The 16,706-nt window shown below is 46.3% G+C and overlaps 1 protein-coding gene across 12 annotated transcripts in view; it reads right to left on the reverse strand.

Moving 5' to 3' along the window:
• Nucleotides 1-16,706, reverse strand: part of LOC128322282 (cadherin-10) — a 250,048-nt gene that overhangs the window by 25,331 nt on the left and 208,011 nt on the right. For 9 of the 12 annotated variants that reach the window (XM_053243247.1, XM_053243244.1, XM_053243246.1 and 6 more), the window contains one exon: nucleotides 14,519-14,772. In XM_053243247.1, coding sequence (XP_053099222.1) covers nucleotides 14,519-14,772 — 254 coding nt within the window. Of the gene's footprint in view, nucleotides 1-1,287; nucleotides 1,529-1,623; nucleotides 1,692-2,826; nucleotides 2,842-14,518; nucleotides 14,773-16,706 lie in introns of those variants that run through there. The other 3 variants (XM_053243254.1, XM_053243251.1, XM_053243253.1) reach the window with 3 other exon arrangements.

Below are 16,706 nucleotides of genomic sequence, written 5' to 3' on the forward strand. Positions count from 1 at the left end.
CAGAAGGTCCAGGCAGCTGCAGGGGGTAGAGGGATCACCCTTACACTATGGAAAACACTCTTTTGTCTGTGTTTGCCACAAAAATTCATGTTTGCCACAAAAATTCATAATCAGTATTATAATAATATTAACTGATATATCCACCAGAAAGGCTAGCATCAACAGTGGCACTTGTGCAATGGTATAAGTGTAAGTTATTTTAATCCCCCTCTCCCCTTCAGTACTGCTGCCAGGAAAACCACTACTGAGGACTGGGGGAACTGCAGCAACATTGCTGGATTTGGCCAAAGGGGCTGTAAGGAGAGGGGAGAATGTCTGGAATGTCATGGAGACACCTTCTGTGTGTGGAGTTTTGTATGCCAGCCAGAAAACCTTCTTGTAATATAAACAGATTGTGAAAAATATCTACAAAATTTAGCCTACTATGGCTAGAACTAGATGCTACATCAAACACAGAGCTGTCCAACAAAGCTGCCTGAGAATGCCTTCTTTTCTATCTCCCATAACGTCTAGGGATATTAAATGGGTGCTGTGACATTACAATGCCATAGGTTTCCTCCTGCCTGCCTCACCAATGGCTGCTAGTTGAATGGGAAGGGAAACACACAGTGTGGTGATGGCATGTGTTGACTGACCCGAGGGAGAGAGGGAGAGCAAGACACAGGGTTGCTCTGTTCTATTGCCTTTCTAATTCTCATGCAGAATTTTCAGAGTATCAGAGCCTTGGAGTTTGATCTGCACAAAAAGCCCTTTATGTGCTTCCTATCTGAGCAAACTAAGGCAGCACTGAAGTGCATCAATACCAAAAAATAATTACATCATTTAGGGCTGCATAAAAGATATGCATTAAGATTTTATGTGAAAGACTACCTAAATATACATAATCATTATTTCAGAGAATTAATATTTAATCTTTGCTTTTTTTTGCATGAACGGTTTGGTTGCATCAAGTGTTTTTCTGCGATCTAATAAAAAGGCAGCTTAGCCAGAACTGCAATAACCAACTGTGCTTTAATAAGCAACAGGCAACTTTTGCTTTCCTCTGAACTGAACCCAGATAAATACAGTCATTTACCATGATTAGTTCTATTATCTCTGTATGGCAAATAATAATAATAAAATAATAATAATAATAATTAGAAAGGTATAATGTAACTCTGCTGCTTCTATTTCAAGCTCCAGGTAATAGTACTGTAAATTGCAATGGCAGCTGTTTATTCCAGTATTAGCAATAGTTCTAGCTTACTTGTAGTTTCCATACAATTTTGTTCACATGAAGCAAGTTACCTGATCATAGAAGCCAGTTCTAATGTTGGTCTAAATTGAAAAATGCAATGGAACTGACATCAGCCTCTCCCCACCTGCACTACTGTCTAAAGCTATACAGAGAGGCAGGGACAAATTGAAGAAGTTCAGGTCTTCCCACCATTTTATATTAATTAATTAATTCATTCATTTATTCATTTTCTATACCACCCCATCCAATGGCTCTGGGCAGTTAACAAAACCAAAACCAAAACCAAAACCAAAACCAACAAACAAAAAACCAATCAAAAATCAAACTTAAAACCATAAAATCTAAACAATTTAAAACAGTTAAAACAATTAAAACAACTAGCTGACCCTTCATAGAGCGTCTGTGCAGTTGTGCACTGAGCCTGTGGCATCCCCCAGCAGCTTGCTCACTCGCTTCCCCATCACAGCTCTCTCGCTCACTCTCCCCTAGCAGCTTACTCGCTCACTCTCCCCCCCCCCCGCAGCTTGCTCGCTCGCTCTCCCTCCTTAGCTCGCTTGCTCTCTCCCCCCCCCGAAGCTCACTCGCTTGCTCTCTCCCCCCGCAGCTCTCCCCATTAGGCGGGCTAGGGCCAGGCCATCCCACCGCCGCCCCCCACCTCCTCCTCCCAGCTGGTAGGGCTTTGCCCGCCATCTGCCCACCTCCTCGCTGCCGCCATTATTTCTCCCCGCCACCACATCCTCTTCCTGCCCGGTGGGGCTTTGCCTGCTGGCCCTCCACCTCTGCATCCTGATCACTGCCATTATTTCTCTCCACTTCAATACTGGAACTCTTGCACGCTCTAGAGCATCTGTGCGTTAGTCCTTGATTGCTCCCCTCACCTCAGAGATCTCCCCACCCTCACCTGAGCTGCACTCCTGCTCCTCCTCCATCCTGTTGCTTCCATCCCCCTCACCCTTCTTCGTCGTAGCTGCAGCGTTGCTGCCGCCTATTGGCCAAGCTGCAGCTCCCGATCCCCAGAGACCTCCCCACCCTCACCTGAGCCCCGCTCCTGCTCCTCCCTCCAGGAGCAGCAGCAGTGGTTGACCGGGTCATTCCTCGCTGCTGCCACCACCATATCTGTTCATTCCCCTCAGGCCGCTGACAGGCCCGGGCCCATTCCTTGCCTGCCTGCCTCTGACAATGGCCTCGGTAGCCCCAAACAGCAGCAGTGGTTGACTGGGCCCTTCCTTGCTGCTAGTGCTGCCATGGCCGCTCATTCCCCTCAGGCTGCTGACAGGCTCAGGCCTGTCCCTTGCCCTTCCTTCTGTCTCTCTTCCCCCTCCCTTATTTGTCTCTTTCTCTCTCCTCCACTCACTCTTCCCCATTCTTTCTTCCCCCTCCCTTCATGTTTTTTTCTCTCTCTCCCTCCCTCCCTCCCTGAGTTAACAGATTTTGTTCATCTTGTTTCCTCATTTAATTCACACAACAGCATCCTCCTTCTCCTGAAGGGGCTGTTTCCTCCCTCATGACCCATCTTTTTGCAGACCCCTGCCTGCTATCCTTTTATATATATAGATCCCTCTCCTCTAAAATTAAGAACATCTTCTGACCAGTAACAGTTGCAGTCCAACTGACCTTAACCATCACAAGCTCCTCCTCCTTATCTGCATAGGGAATCCCAACTGCCCAATCACCACAGTGCCACAGGCTCCTCCTCCCTATCTGCATATGGATTCCCCACTGCCCAATCACCATGGTGCTTCTGCTCTCACAGGCTCCTTCTCCCTATCTGCAGATGCCCAATCAGGTGCTTCTGCTTGCAAACTCTGTCAGCCAATCACCTCCTTTCTATCGCGTCCCCACACATGGCCCATCTTGGAGAATTAATAATACAGATTTTAAAACCCTGGAAGGCCAGACCAAACAAATAAGTCCTAAGGGCTCTCTTAAAGACCAGTAATGTATTTAAACCATGGATACTGAAACCACAAATATACTGGGTAATATATGGGGTAAAACTGATTTTTATTTTGGCTTAGCCAGAGTAAGATTAGTTTGAGACCCAGACAATAATATTCATTGAATCCCTTTGCCATTCCAACTCTTCCATTACAGGGAAATACTCAGACTAGAACTGAACCCACTGATACATTGATTCGGTCTCTTTAGGACCACATCTGATTGACCTTCAAGAACACCTATATCTCTATATGATTTTGTATGAAGTATAAAAATACGTCAGACTAAATGTCCTTAAATTACATTGGCCAACATCTTCACTAACCATGCGGCTGCATCCTGAGAAGAAGCATCCCCATAGCAAATTGCTTCCTCAGCTCAGCACATCATGCAAGGGAGGGTGATACTCATCCATCTCCCCTTCCCCCAGTAGTGGCTTGCACCACCCCCAAAAATGTCCCATTCTGCAGCTTCATGCTGGGAGTGCCCTGATTTGGCAGGGATGTCCAGGAGGTGGGCTTACATGCCATTGAGGCAGCTTCCTGCCTCCTTCCTTCAGTTTGTTTGAGTTTGGCTTCGGGAAGGGTACATTTGTTGGCAGCTCTTTCCCATCCAAGTGGCCTTGAGGGCCATTGCAGAGCGGCATGGAGTTGCTGGGAGCTTCGGAGAGTGGTACGGGGGCCAATACGGGTGGGCCAAGTGCGGTCGAAGTCCTTTGGTGGCCCATGCTGCCACAGTTTGGGAAAGAGGGTTCTGGGAGCACATTTGGGCCAGCGGGAACTAATGGGAGGCTGGGGCGGCTCTGATCCCTGAGGCCTGTGCCACATTTTGGAGTGTTTGGGGCCATCGCCCCCAGGGTGAGAGAGCATTTTGGCTGGGGTTGGGGGCTGGGCCATGTTGGGGTGTGGTAGGCCCTGTCTGTGGCAGTATTATACTTTCTCCCCAGAGAGGGCATGAGGAGCATTGGAACCATTCCCCCCCCCGCCCCTGTCACCAGGGCTGCCCTGCAACCCCTCTCCCCCCCACCTTGTTTCTTGATTTTCTTTTATTTCTTTGCAAGTGAACCTTGTGGGTGGATTGGGCTGAGAGCAGGGAGGCAACTGTGGGTTAACCCTGGGTGTTCAAGGCAGTGCAGTGCTGTGTGGCCAGCTGGTCTCTGTGTGGCACCGTACGTGGCAGGGCAGTTTTGGCTTTTGTATACAGCTTGTAATTTGTTCTCATTCATTCATTCATTCAATTTCTATGGCTCATAGAAATGGCTCAGGGTGGTTGACATTAAAACAAAACAATTAAAATCAATTAGTTAAAAACAGAGACTATAAAACACCATAAAACAATTAACAATTAAAACATTCAACACAGTTTAAAAACCGTGGAAAACCAGTTTAAAGCAGATTAAGAACATTAACAGCAGTTTAAAAACCCTGGAAGGCCAGGCCAAACAGATAGATTTTGAGGGCTCTCTTGAAGGCTAATAATGAATTCAGATTATGGATTTCTGCAGGGAGTGCATTCCACAGTCCAAGAGCATCTACAGAGAAGGTCCACCTCTGAGTTGCCACCAGACGTACTGGTGGTAACAGGAGACAGACCTCCCCAGATGACCTTAAAGCGCAGTGGGGATCATGCAGAAGAAGGTGCTCTCTAAGGTAACCTGGACCTAAGCCATTCAGGGCTTTAAAGTAATAACCAGCACTTTGTATTTTGCTAGGAAATGTATTGGCAGCCAGTGCAACTGCTTCAAAGCAGGCATAATATGGTCTCTCCGGGTTGCCCCAGAGACCAACCTGGCTGCCACATTTTGAATTAAGTGAAACTTCCGAACTACATACAAAGGCAGTGCAACACAGAGCTCATTGCAAAAGTAAAGCCTGGAGGTTACCAGTTGATGCACCACTGTCTTTAGGTCGTCTTCTTCAAGGAATGGATGCAGCTGTCAAATCAGCCAAAGCTGATAGAAAGCACTACTGGCCATAGTCTCCACCTGAGATACCAGGGTGAGGCCTAGGTCCACGAGTACCCCAAGGTCCCCGTACCTGCTCCTTCCAGGGGAGTGTAACCCCACCCAGCACAGGAAGATCTAACTCGTCCCTCAGATTCTGAAGTCCTACTATGAGCACCTCCGTCTTGCTTGGATTCAGTTTCAATTTGTTATCTCTCCTCCAGCCCAGTACTGCCTGTAGGCAGGCATTTAGGGAATGAACACCATTTCCTGGTGATGCAGATGAAAAGGAGAAGTAGATTTGGTTGTCATCAGCATACTGATAACAGCCAGCACCAAATCTCCTGATGACCTCGCCCAGTGGTTTCATGTAGATATTAAATAGCATTGGTGACAGAATGGACTCCATATAACAGCTCCTGTTTTGAGGAGCAATTGTCACCAAGCCCTACCATTTGGAATCCACCCAAGGATAGCAGTGCCCCCTGTTTCCAACTCCCCCAGGCTATCCAGAAGGACACCATAGTCAATAGCCAGCTCTAAAGTCAGTTTGAAATGGGTCTAGATAATCAGTTTCCTCCAAAACCACCTGGAGCTGGTCAGCCACCACCCTCTCAATCACCTTGCCCAACCAAGGGAGATTGGAGATTGGCCTATAATTAACCATTGCTAAGGGGTCCAGGGAAGGCTTCTTAAGAAGTGGTCTAACCATTGCCTCTTTCAAACATGGAGGCACCCTACCCTCCCTCAATGATGTGTTTATTATATTAACCAGGCCACCTCCAACAATCTCCCTCTCAGGTAGAAGCAGCCAAGTCGGGCAAGGATCCAGACAACATGGTAGGCCGCACCACCCCAAGAAGCTCGTCCACATCCTCAGGAGTCACAGATTGAAACTGATCCAACCTAATACTGCAAGAAGGATTGCTGGACACCTCCTTCATAGACCCTGCAGAAATAGTGGAGTCCAAGTCAGCCCGAATACAGATTTTGTCCACAAAGAACCCATTAAAAGTGTCACAGCAGAACATTTCCAAGGACTGATTTGAAGCAAAAGGTACAGAAATTAAACTGCTCACAACCTGCTGAGTCCAGCAGCCTTTTTGGGAGGACCATTCTAATAGGTCCATCACCAACCAATCCCCAATCTATCCCTAGTTCCCAGCTTCAAAAATACACACTCAATATAAGTCAACTGTCTCACAGGGGCCCTGGTAAGGGAGATGGTATTCTTATGGACCACAGCCACTCCACACACATGCTGCCCACTTCACCTAGCCCGCTCCATAACAGAGTAACCTGGAGGGAGAAGCTGAGCCCACATTGGACTACTTACCTCCCCCAACCAGGTCTCAGTTAAACATGCCAGGTCAGCTCCCTCATCCATGATCAAATCATGGACAATTTGGGTCTTATTCTGAACTGACCTGGCATTGCAGAGGAGCAAGGCCAGACTCTGTTGGTAATTGGAGCTGCTCTCCAAGACCTGAGAGTTGACAAGGCAGTTGGAAGTGTAAACAGTTACTAAATTACTGCCATTACTCCTAAGAAATCCTCAGGGAAGAAGCGGGGGTTTGCCCCATTAGGAATCCGATGAGACCCCTCCCTCATTGATGAGGGCAACATGACCTAGATACATGTCCTTATTCACAGGATGGAGGCACTGGAGTGGGCGAACAAGGTCCCACCGCGGAAGGGAGCAGGTCCCCCAGGGTGCCTGCAGGAGCAAGAAGTGCACGAGAGGGGCAGCACATGCAGGATTATTAAAATATTTATCTGACAGGTAGGCATCTGTAGAGAAGGACAAAGATCAACCTGCAGAGGTCCCGGTGGAGCTAGCAGACCTTGACCAACAACTGCCTACAGCACCCTCACCAAGCAAGCCCCCTGCTCGTCACTTGCTGTGCCTGCGCCACCTGACCCATCCTCAGTGGAGCCACCAGTGCCAAATCCATCAAGTGAGGCAGATGGGGATCCTGCTAAGGAGGATGTTGGCCCATGGCCCATGTACCCATGGTCCATGCTGCCTTTTGGCAGTTTGGGCTACAACCCTTTCTTGGCTGCGCAGGGGCAGGCCTGGGTCAGGTGACTTTCCAGGCATGCCGGGGGGGGGGGGCTTTCACCTGCACAGGGTGCTGTGGAGCAGGTGTGGCACAGAGCTATGCAACTGGGCTACATGCCAAAAGTAACTGGGGTTGAGGATGGCTATCCTATGTGGGTGGTCCCATCCCCCCCAGCACTTGCCTGGGGCCATGAACCTACCACTGGGAGACCATTTGCTACTAGCTACAAAAGAGAAGATCTTGAAGGGTGAATATCTTCCTGTAGATATTTTCATTTTGCTATTTCAAGAGCCTGAAGTGAAACAAAAGGATCCCAATAAAGAATAGGAGGCTCTCTAGCGTAAGCTGGTGGAATGTATCTGGTGGCTTCCATGCTTCAGTATCTACATGGGGTTATTTTCAGGGCACAGCCGGCTAGGGGCCCAGCTTTGGTCAAGTATATGGATACCATTCATTGGGCTGTCATGGATTTTGCAGGCACTTTATGGACTCATTACATTGAAAATTTTAGAATATGTGCAGCTTTAGACTCTGTCCTCCTGTGGGATGCCCCTCTGAATGAGATGTGGCTTCTCATCATGTCAACTTCACGCCCCTTAGATGGGGATAGGACTGACAGCAGCCATCTGCTTTCTAGGGCAACAGGTTCCTCCAATGTCCTGGGTGCATGTCAGCAGTAGGTTCAACTCCAAATGGTATGCTGGGAATTCAATAGCGGGGGGGGGGGGGCGCTGCACCAGTTCACCCTGCAGGTTCCGCCACGTGTGTGGCTTCTGCAGCACTAATCACCCCAGCTCTTCCTGTAACCAGGGTAAGGGCTGGAACGCAATAGCCAAGAATTGCCAACCCTACCAAAAGAAGGGGTAAGCCCCCTCTTCCTCATCTCTGGGAAAAGGGGCTCAGCCCAATTAGGTTAGGAGTGCTATCCCAGCTTTTGGCGGATTACCCGGATCACCAAGCTGCGGGTTATTTGTGGAGGGGCTTCAGTTAGAGCTTTCAGATTCCATCGTCCTCGTGGCAGGAAGCATTTGTTGCATGTAATTTGTGCTCTGTAGTGGGCATGGAGAAGGTGGTGCACAGGAAAATAGCTAAGGAGGTAGCAGCTGGTAGAGTACTGGGCCCCTTTGACTCACCACATCTCCCTCAGTTGCGTGTTTCTCTGCTAGGGGCAGTGCCCAGAAGACTCCAGGTGAATTCTGCCTGATTCACCATCTATCTGCCCCTAAGGGTTCCTCTGTTAATGATGGTATCCCTGAGCACCTCTGCTCAGTGCCATACACATCATTTGACGAAGCAGATAGGATAGTGAGGGGTTGTGGGCCTGGGGCCCTGTCTGTAAAGTGTGACATAGAATCTGCCTTCTGCCTCTCACTAGTACATCCTCTGGATTTTGACCCACTAGGCTTTGCCTTTGAGGGTAAGTTTTACTTTGACAGGGTACTTCCTATGGGATGCTCTGTCTCATGTGCTGCTTTTGAAGCATTTAGCACCTTCTTGGAGTGGGCAGTGAGTTGCTTGCGTCTACATTGCACATTTTCTAGATGGTTTTCTTTTTGTTGGGCCGAGTGCCTCTGATTTATGTTGCTAGCTTCTTAAGAATTCCATCCTGCTGACTAGGGAATTAGGTGTTCTGCTGACCACAGGTAAGACCAAGGGGCGTTCCACAAAGCTGTGCTTCCTGGGCATCAAGTTGGACACCATTGCAGGATTCAGTCACCTTCTGGAAAATAAGCTACAGGTGCTCAGAGTGCTTATTGGGGAGTCAGCTAGAAAAGCCACACTTAGGGAGCTGCAAGTAGTTATTGGACACTTTAATTTCGGCTGCTGGGCAGTGGCGCCAGGGAAGGCCTTCTTAAGGCATCCATGTGATGCTGTTGCAGGGGTCAAGCTGCTGCACCACAGGGTATGAATTACTGAGGGCATGCATGCTGAGCTTTCAATGTGAGCTTCACTTTAATAGGGTGTCATTCTGGTGTACTGAGCAGCTTCTAGAGGCTGAGCTCCAGGTGCAAAGCAGTGCAGCTGGTGGTCTCGGTTTCAGGGTGTACTTTAGGGGGAGGTGGTGCTCTGACTGGTGGCCCCTGCAGTGGGCGGAGGAAGGAATTATGATATATCTCACTTTCCTGGAGCTCTTTCCTATTGCCGTGGCTGTGCAACTATGGGCAGATGAGTTTCATGACTCCACCATCCGTTTTTAGTTTGACAACCAGGCGGTAGTTAACTTCAGGTGGTGAACTCTCAGACCTCCTGTTTGCCCAGGGTTATGAGGTTGCTGCATACCTTTGTCCTCCACTGTAACACCCTTTTTGTAGTGCATCATGTGCTGGGGCTCCAGAACAACATAGCTGATGCCCTATCTCATTTCCAGGCACCCAGGTTCAGGCAGTTAGCCCCAGAAGCCAATGTGGAACAGGAAACAATGCCAGAGGCCCTGCGGAGGCTTGATGGACAGAGGCCTGATGGGCTATTAATGCATCTCTGGCTCCCAGTACCAGGGCTAGTTACTCCAGTAAGGTAGCCTCTTTCCATACATTTAGACTCCAGGAAGGCCTCCTTGACACCTGGCCTAATCCTCCTACCACCTAATGCAGTACTTAGTATGCCTGCACTCCTCAGGGCAGGTGGTTTCCACCTTGGCAGAATTCTTGGCTTCCCTGTCCTTTTAATCTCAGGCCAGGGGTTTGCAGGATACCACTGGTGATGTCAGAGTATGGTGTATGCTGGAGGGATGGGCTAAGGAGATGCCTTGGGCCTGGGATCAGCGACGGCCCATTACCATTGAACTTTTGAAGGCCATCATCTTGCAGCTGCAATCTCTTTGTAATTCCTTATGGGAGGTGGGGCTTTTTCAGGCAGTGGTGAAAGTATCCTTTTGGGGGGTCTTTAGGCCAGCTGAGGTCCTTCCAGGCAGTGGCCAGGGTCCTAGGGATTGGTGCTTACAATTTGCTGACCTTTCATTTGTGGGGTCTGGCCTACAGTTGCTCGCAGGTCAAAGACCTACCAGAATAGTAGGGGCCAAACAATTGCGCTTGCTGCAGCAGGGAATGGCACCTTTTACCTAGTTCAGGCTTTACGGCACTACATGACACTGCACCCCAACAATGAAGGGTGCTTATTTGTGCATGCAGATGGCACACCTTTGACGCAATATCAGCTGTGGGCTGTACTGTGCAAAGTGTTCATTCAACTGGGGGAACTTGCTCACCTCCTTAGCTTGCATTCCTTCTGCATTGGGGCCATGACCACCGCCTGCCAGATGGGCATTGAGGATGCTGAAATTAAGCGGATAGGACATTGGAAGTTCAAAGTGTTTCTGTGTTATGTGCGGTAAGTGTTGTTCCATTGCTGCCAGCCTGTTGCTGGGTGTTCAACTCTTTCTGTTCTTTCTGGCAGGTGCTGGCAGAGCAGCGGCTCGTGTGCCCATGCTGATCTGCAGTCACTTCATTGTTTTCTGAGCCTACAAATGAACCAGCACCTTGCAGATGGGTATCCTACTCAGTTTGGGGGAGGGTGCCAGTGTGTACTGGATTGGCAGATGGGGTATGCTGTGGAGCCAGTTGCTTCCAGTGTTGTGAGAGTATTTAGTAGTTAGTGTCCCCTCCAAAGATTTTGACTGTGCACTTTAGCAAATATGATTTAGGTAAGCAAACTGGGCTCTCCTTGATTCAACAAGCCATGTTCGATTTTGCCACCATTCATTGCTGGATCCTTGGGTGATTATAATTTGGGCTGATTGGCTGCAGAATATGGTTTTGAGTGGGGTGCAGGATTTGCATGGGGCTGAGAGGGCCGGGGGGGGGAGTTAATACCGTCATGGGTAGGTGTGTGGTCGCCAAAGGGGGCCCATTTATCCTGCAACTGGAGATCATGTATTCATTGCCACATCTCTCTCTGGCCAATGGGATTCATTTGTCCACAAAGGCGTATAATTTATATTTGGTTAACCTGTGGCAGGGGCTTGTTGACATTTTGGAGGGTGGTGGGCAAGGAAGGCCAAGCTAGGCTGACCTCCCTCTGTGGCAGGTACAGTGTGGGCTGGATGGAGTCGGAGAAGGGTTTGAGATCGGTGAACACCCTTGGGCAGTTCAAAAAGGTGGATTCAGTTGGTCCTTAGAGGCTTAGTGACTCGGGGGCTTCTATTCACCATGACACCTGCTTCAGAGCTTCACAAACCTTAAAGGCTGTAGTTGCCCTGACCCTTCGGGGTTGGCAGTGATGGAGATGAAGCAGGTCTGCAATGCCTCTATCCTTGAGTGTGTCACTCATTCAAGGCATGAGGAAGGACTTTCATGTCTGAACCCAGCCTTGGTTAGGCCCGCAACGTTGGGGGTGGCGTTTATTCCACATACAGTTCTCTGATTTGATAATTTAATATAGTTGTTGCCCTCATACCCCATTTGAATGTGTTTGTGTCTTTCTTGCAGCTGTGGTGTGGGGGCAATGTCCCTGAGGGCTGTATGACCAACAGGCACGTATTTTCAGGGGGCTCAGGATATCTGCAAAAATCATGCCCCATCCCCACACAATGTACACAGAGCTAAGGGAGCAGTTTACTGAAGGGATGCTTCTTCCTGGCATGTGGCTGCATGGTTAGTACAGATGTTGTCGACTTCTTTTTTTGGCAAGCTAATCTTCAATATACCCATCCTTGCAGGGAATGTTGCGGCCTTGCTGGCACCCATGTGTTTACAATTCAGCTTTTTCTTTTATGTAAATAGCTCCTTGGATAACCAGTACCTCTGATTGGACATGGACTCAACACAAACTTTGGTTAGCTGAATAGGAGTGATCATTTTTATTATTCTTTCTAAAAGACTTCTAAGGTAACATACCCATGTGCAAATATTTATATAGGACAATTTTGTCTGAATTCTCCGGCATTAATTCACATATTTCATTAACTGTCACTGAATTACCTTTTGTTATTCTGTGGAAGATCCAAATTGCCTTAACATACACTAACAGGACAATTATCTTCAGTCTGTCATTTAATGCAAACAATAGAACATGATGAGAGATGAGCTTATGCCATTACAAATCTCAAATCTTGGCAGAGCCAACTAGCCTTCATTTTTAGCTCAGTTGGCTTACATAACTGTCAAGTGACACTGAAATTAATAAAGCAGCCATGTTCAAAACTAATTACTACTGGGTTGTGTAAATATGATATAGACAGCTAATGAGGATAAGAAAACCTCTGAAGACATACAAAAGCTGAGAAGCTGGAACAATATTGAATATATTCACTGAACATTCTCTTAATGGTCAAATATTCCCTAAATATTCAGTTCTAATATTTGACAATTGATTATATTATATATTTTAGTTTGAGGCTTGACAAATAATATGGCTGTTGATATTTGTCAGTCTGTGATGGGTGACATACATATTGAGTAGATTTGTGCAAAGTCAGATTGGTAAAATTGGATATGGTCATATTTTACCAAAATTGGAGGGTTTCAGAGAGAGTTTGAACTCAAACTTGGCCAGCCCAGTTTGTATCAGACTTCTCTAACCCTGGATTTCTCCAACCGCTTCCCTCCAAAATTGGAGCTTTCCAAAGTTCCTAATGGTGGCAGGAATCTGGAGGGTTTTTTTTAGTGATCACAGCTGGAGGAAGTGGGGAACCATTTTCTGCCCTCTATCTTCTGCCTGCCTGTCTGCCTGCCCGTGCATGAATTATTATTTTTTAAAGTTTTTTTCAAGGTTTTTTAGCTCATTCACTCACAAGTATCAGATTTCCGGGTTTCTCCTGTGATTCTCTGGTGTGGAGTAACTTCCCTTTAGAGTCTCTGATGTTACCTCACTTCCTCTGTGATTCTCTGGTGGAACTAACTTTTCTTCCAGGTTCACAGTGAGTATATCCATGATTACTTTGAAAAAATAGTTTAAGGTTTGTCCAACTATGACCTCAATCCTGACCCCGAATTAAGAAGGGTCCGAAGGACCCTGAACCGATGTTTTCGGGGTTGGATTAGATTGGGTTGGACCCAATTCTGATTTCTGTGTCCATGCACCGGCCTAGTTTTAAGCATTGGATTTGATAGTTGGCATGCAGTAAATACATGCATTTTGTTTTTGATGATAGCTGATAGCCATGAGTTTTCATATTTTATGTCTGCTAAAACCAAATGAATCAAATATGCCAACCAACCTAAATCATATGAATTTCAAATACAGAACTAGAACTTTACATTCAAAATTGATATTCCAAATTCAGAGGCTTGTGAATCCAAAGAAGTGTGAGCAGAAAATGTTCACATGGTGACACTTTTCCATGAACTGTTATGTAAATGCTGGCTTGGTTGAAGTGCAATCAGTTCCTTACAATAAACCCTAATGGTTGAGCTACATGCAGTTCCACATTGCAAAATGAGCATATTGCACTCCAGCCATTAGGACCTGTTTTGCACTCTGGGTTAAAGAATAAAAGTGGCCAGGTTCACAAGCAACTACTGCAAACACTGTCCAATGGGGAACTGCAGCAACTTAATAATCATGGCTTACTTTGTAAGGAGACCCTCCTTGTGCTCTAAACAGGCTTCTTTTACAACATGGAACTGTGGTACTCTGGGCACTGGTGCTCTTTGCCCATGCTGTAAAGGATTTAAACTACAATCAAAGATACAGAATCCAGAGGAAATGATGTGTGACATTGTGAAAACAGATTCATATACGGAAGATCACTGGATTTTACTTAACTTTTTTCATGCATCATTCTCCTGCTGAGAGGAAAACAACATTTCTATGAGTGGAAGAGGCTTTATGCTAGCAGAAAAGCACTTTTAAATCCAAGACAAAATTTGCATTCAAAATTTGAAATTTGGCAAATTTCATTTATTTTTGAACATTTATTTATGCTCTACCAGTAAGTCTGAATAACTGACACTGTGTCTCTACACATGCTCCATTGTGAAGAGTCTGCAACTTTAGATCTTTTTCACCTGTGAATATCAGCCTATGCACAGAGATCAACATTTAATTATCCCAAAAAATAATTACCAAAAAATGAGGGGCAACAGCTCAAGTTGCCTTGAGGTTTAGCACTCTGACCTAACAGCAAAACATGCTCTAAATCAAAGCAACTCTCTTCTATAGCATGATTTCATCTCTTTCAGGATCTTAGCTTTACCCTGAAAACATGTTTTCGGATAAAAATCTGGTTAGTCCTAGCTCAAAGTAAACATTGTTATTCCTTTTCTTTCTTACCATCTCATATATACCTTTCAGCCCACTTCAAGAGAAGCCCATTTCAAGGCAGATCAAATGTTTTACCAGAAATAATCAAGCAGAAGGATGATTATGTTATCAAGCAAGGTTTTATATTCTGACTTTTACCTGATAGGGCTAGCAGCCGAATCTGGATCTCGAGCCATCACTGTTCCTATTATTGTGCCCACTTCAATATCTTCATGTATCTCAAAAAGGTATGAGGATCTGCTGAAGGCAGGTGGCTCATCAACATCTTCTACAGATATTTTCACGATTGTTGTATCTTTAAAAGGCCCAAGATAATAAAACCGTGGATCAACATATAGATTCTCTGCCTCAATTTTTAACGTATATTGCCTTCGGTTCTCATAGTCCAGTGGCTATAACAAAAGACAGTGATAAAATACAGTTAATAATACAATGGCACAAATTGTGTTCACTGTCAGAATGCCATATTATAAAAATTAAAATGGCATGGTTGGCAGCATTTGCCATTTACTTAATGCCAACAGTGTGTCAGGCACTGAACAGAATATGGAAATGATATGGTTGAAGCAATACAACTTGTGATGTAGTGCATAGAATGTTGGGTCTCAATTCAGCTTTAGCACAACCCAATTTCAACAGGAGTTGGATGGGGATTGAAATGAAGATGGAGATACTCAACTATCTTTGAACCACCAAGTCTCATCCTCCTGATTCTAATGATTCCTGATTCTACCATGGACCAAGACTGTAACATACTGCCTTCTGGCTTCACTTTCACATCTACAAGAATGGGGAATGTATACCACTGGAGCAGGCTGCTGATCTAGGGCAGCAGCTGCCTACTATTTGGAGGGTACGACTGCCACTGGTGTCTGCTTTGCTGCCAGTGTTGCTGTATCAGCTGACATCTCCTCTTCCTCCATGTTCCATTAGCCAGTGGAGATCAGAGTGTTTTGATACTACACAGTTGCTTAGGTGATGTGCTGCCGGCTTGCCCCATTATAGTATCCCATCAACATTGTGAGGAAAGATGCACCACAATAATAGGAGCCAATTTACATTGGCAAACATTGAGGCTATTCTCACGGCCGTGTGGAACCGGGTTCTGCGGGGTTGTGTGCTGTAAAAGGAAGTGTGTGTCTTCCGGCAGCAAACCTTCAAAAATACCCCTGTCCTTAAACCAGGTTAAAGGAGCGAGCACTCCGTTAACCTGGTTTTTCTGACCATGAGACACCATGACATGGCTCCACAGCAACTCCTGAGGAGACCCCCGACTGGGAGGCTCCAACAAGCCTCCTGGCCTTGGGGGTCTCCTGAGAATGCCCTAAGCACTCACACGGGGCATCCTGGGATTTCCAGGGACCTGGCGGCCCCCAATCCCCACCATCCCTACCGGCTCCGTTATGGAGAACGTAGTAATGTGGGTGGCCGATCTGGCCACTCAGGGATGGCTCTCTGCTAGTGTGTGGGGAGAGAGGGCTAAGCTCACTCTCCCCACCGAGCCCAGTTAGGGTCCACATGCTGATCCTCATTATTATGTGTAGAACCTCAATATTATCACTAACTGAATAAAGAGGCACCTTTAAAGTGTTTTTTTATAAAAAGGTTAAAGATTGGCCCTCTTCAACCCCAGCAGAGCATCCCTCCAGTTGCTGGCATCTTCCTCAAGTTTCTTTTTAGTTTGTAAGCCCTTTTAGAACAGGGAACCATCTTATTTATTTATTTATTTATTTATTTATTTATTCATTCATTCATTCATTCATTCTTTTTCTATGTAAACACCTTTTCAGAACCTTTGCTGAAAAGCAGTAAATAAATACTCATAGTAGAAGTGTGTATACACACACACACACACACACACACACACACACACACACACACCATCCTGTGGCAGCTTCAGTGGCTACCAGTTCACTTCCAGGCTAGATTCAAGGTGTTGGTCTTGATTTTAAAGCCCTACATGGCTTGGGACCGGGGTACCTGCCAGGGTCCTCCGTTCAGCATCTCAGGCCCTGATCATGGCCCCGCAACTAATGGAAATCTGTTTGGTGGGGACTAGAGACAGGACCTTTTCATTTGTGGCCCCTCAGCTTTGAAACATCCTCCTGGAAGAGCTTCGCTATGCTTCCCCCCTCAGTATTTTTAATATCACAATTATAGACAAATCTTTTTAGAGAGGCTTTTAAATGTTTTATCAGTTGCTTATATCTGCTAGGGTTTTTTAGTTCTTAATGTTTAGCTTTTTACTTATAACTTGTAATTTGTAACTTTTAAATGTGGTTTTAGGGAGATAATCCTCTTATATTCATGGGGAGTACATTCCACA

This window comes from Hemicordylus capensis, chromosome 4 (genome assembly GCF_027244095.1).
Source record: "Hemicordylus capensis ecotype Gifberg chromosome 4, rHemCap1.1.pri, whole genome shotgun sequence".
Taxonomy (NCBI): Eukaryota; Metazoa; Chordata; class Lepidosauria; order Squamata; family Cordylidae; genus Hemicordylus; species Hemicordylus capensis.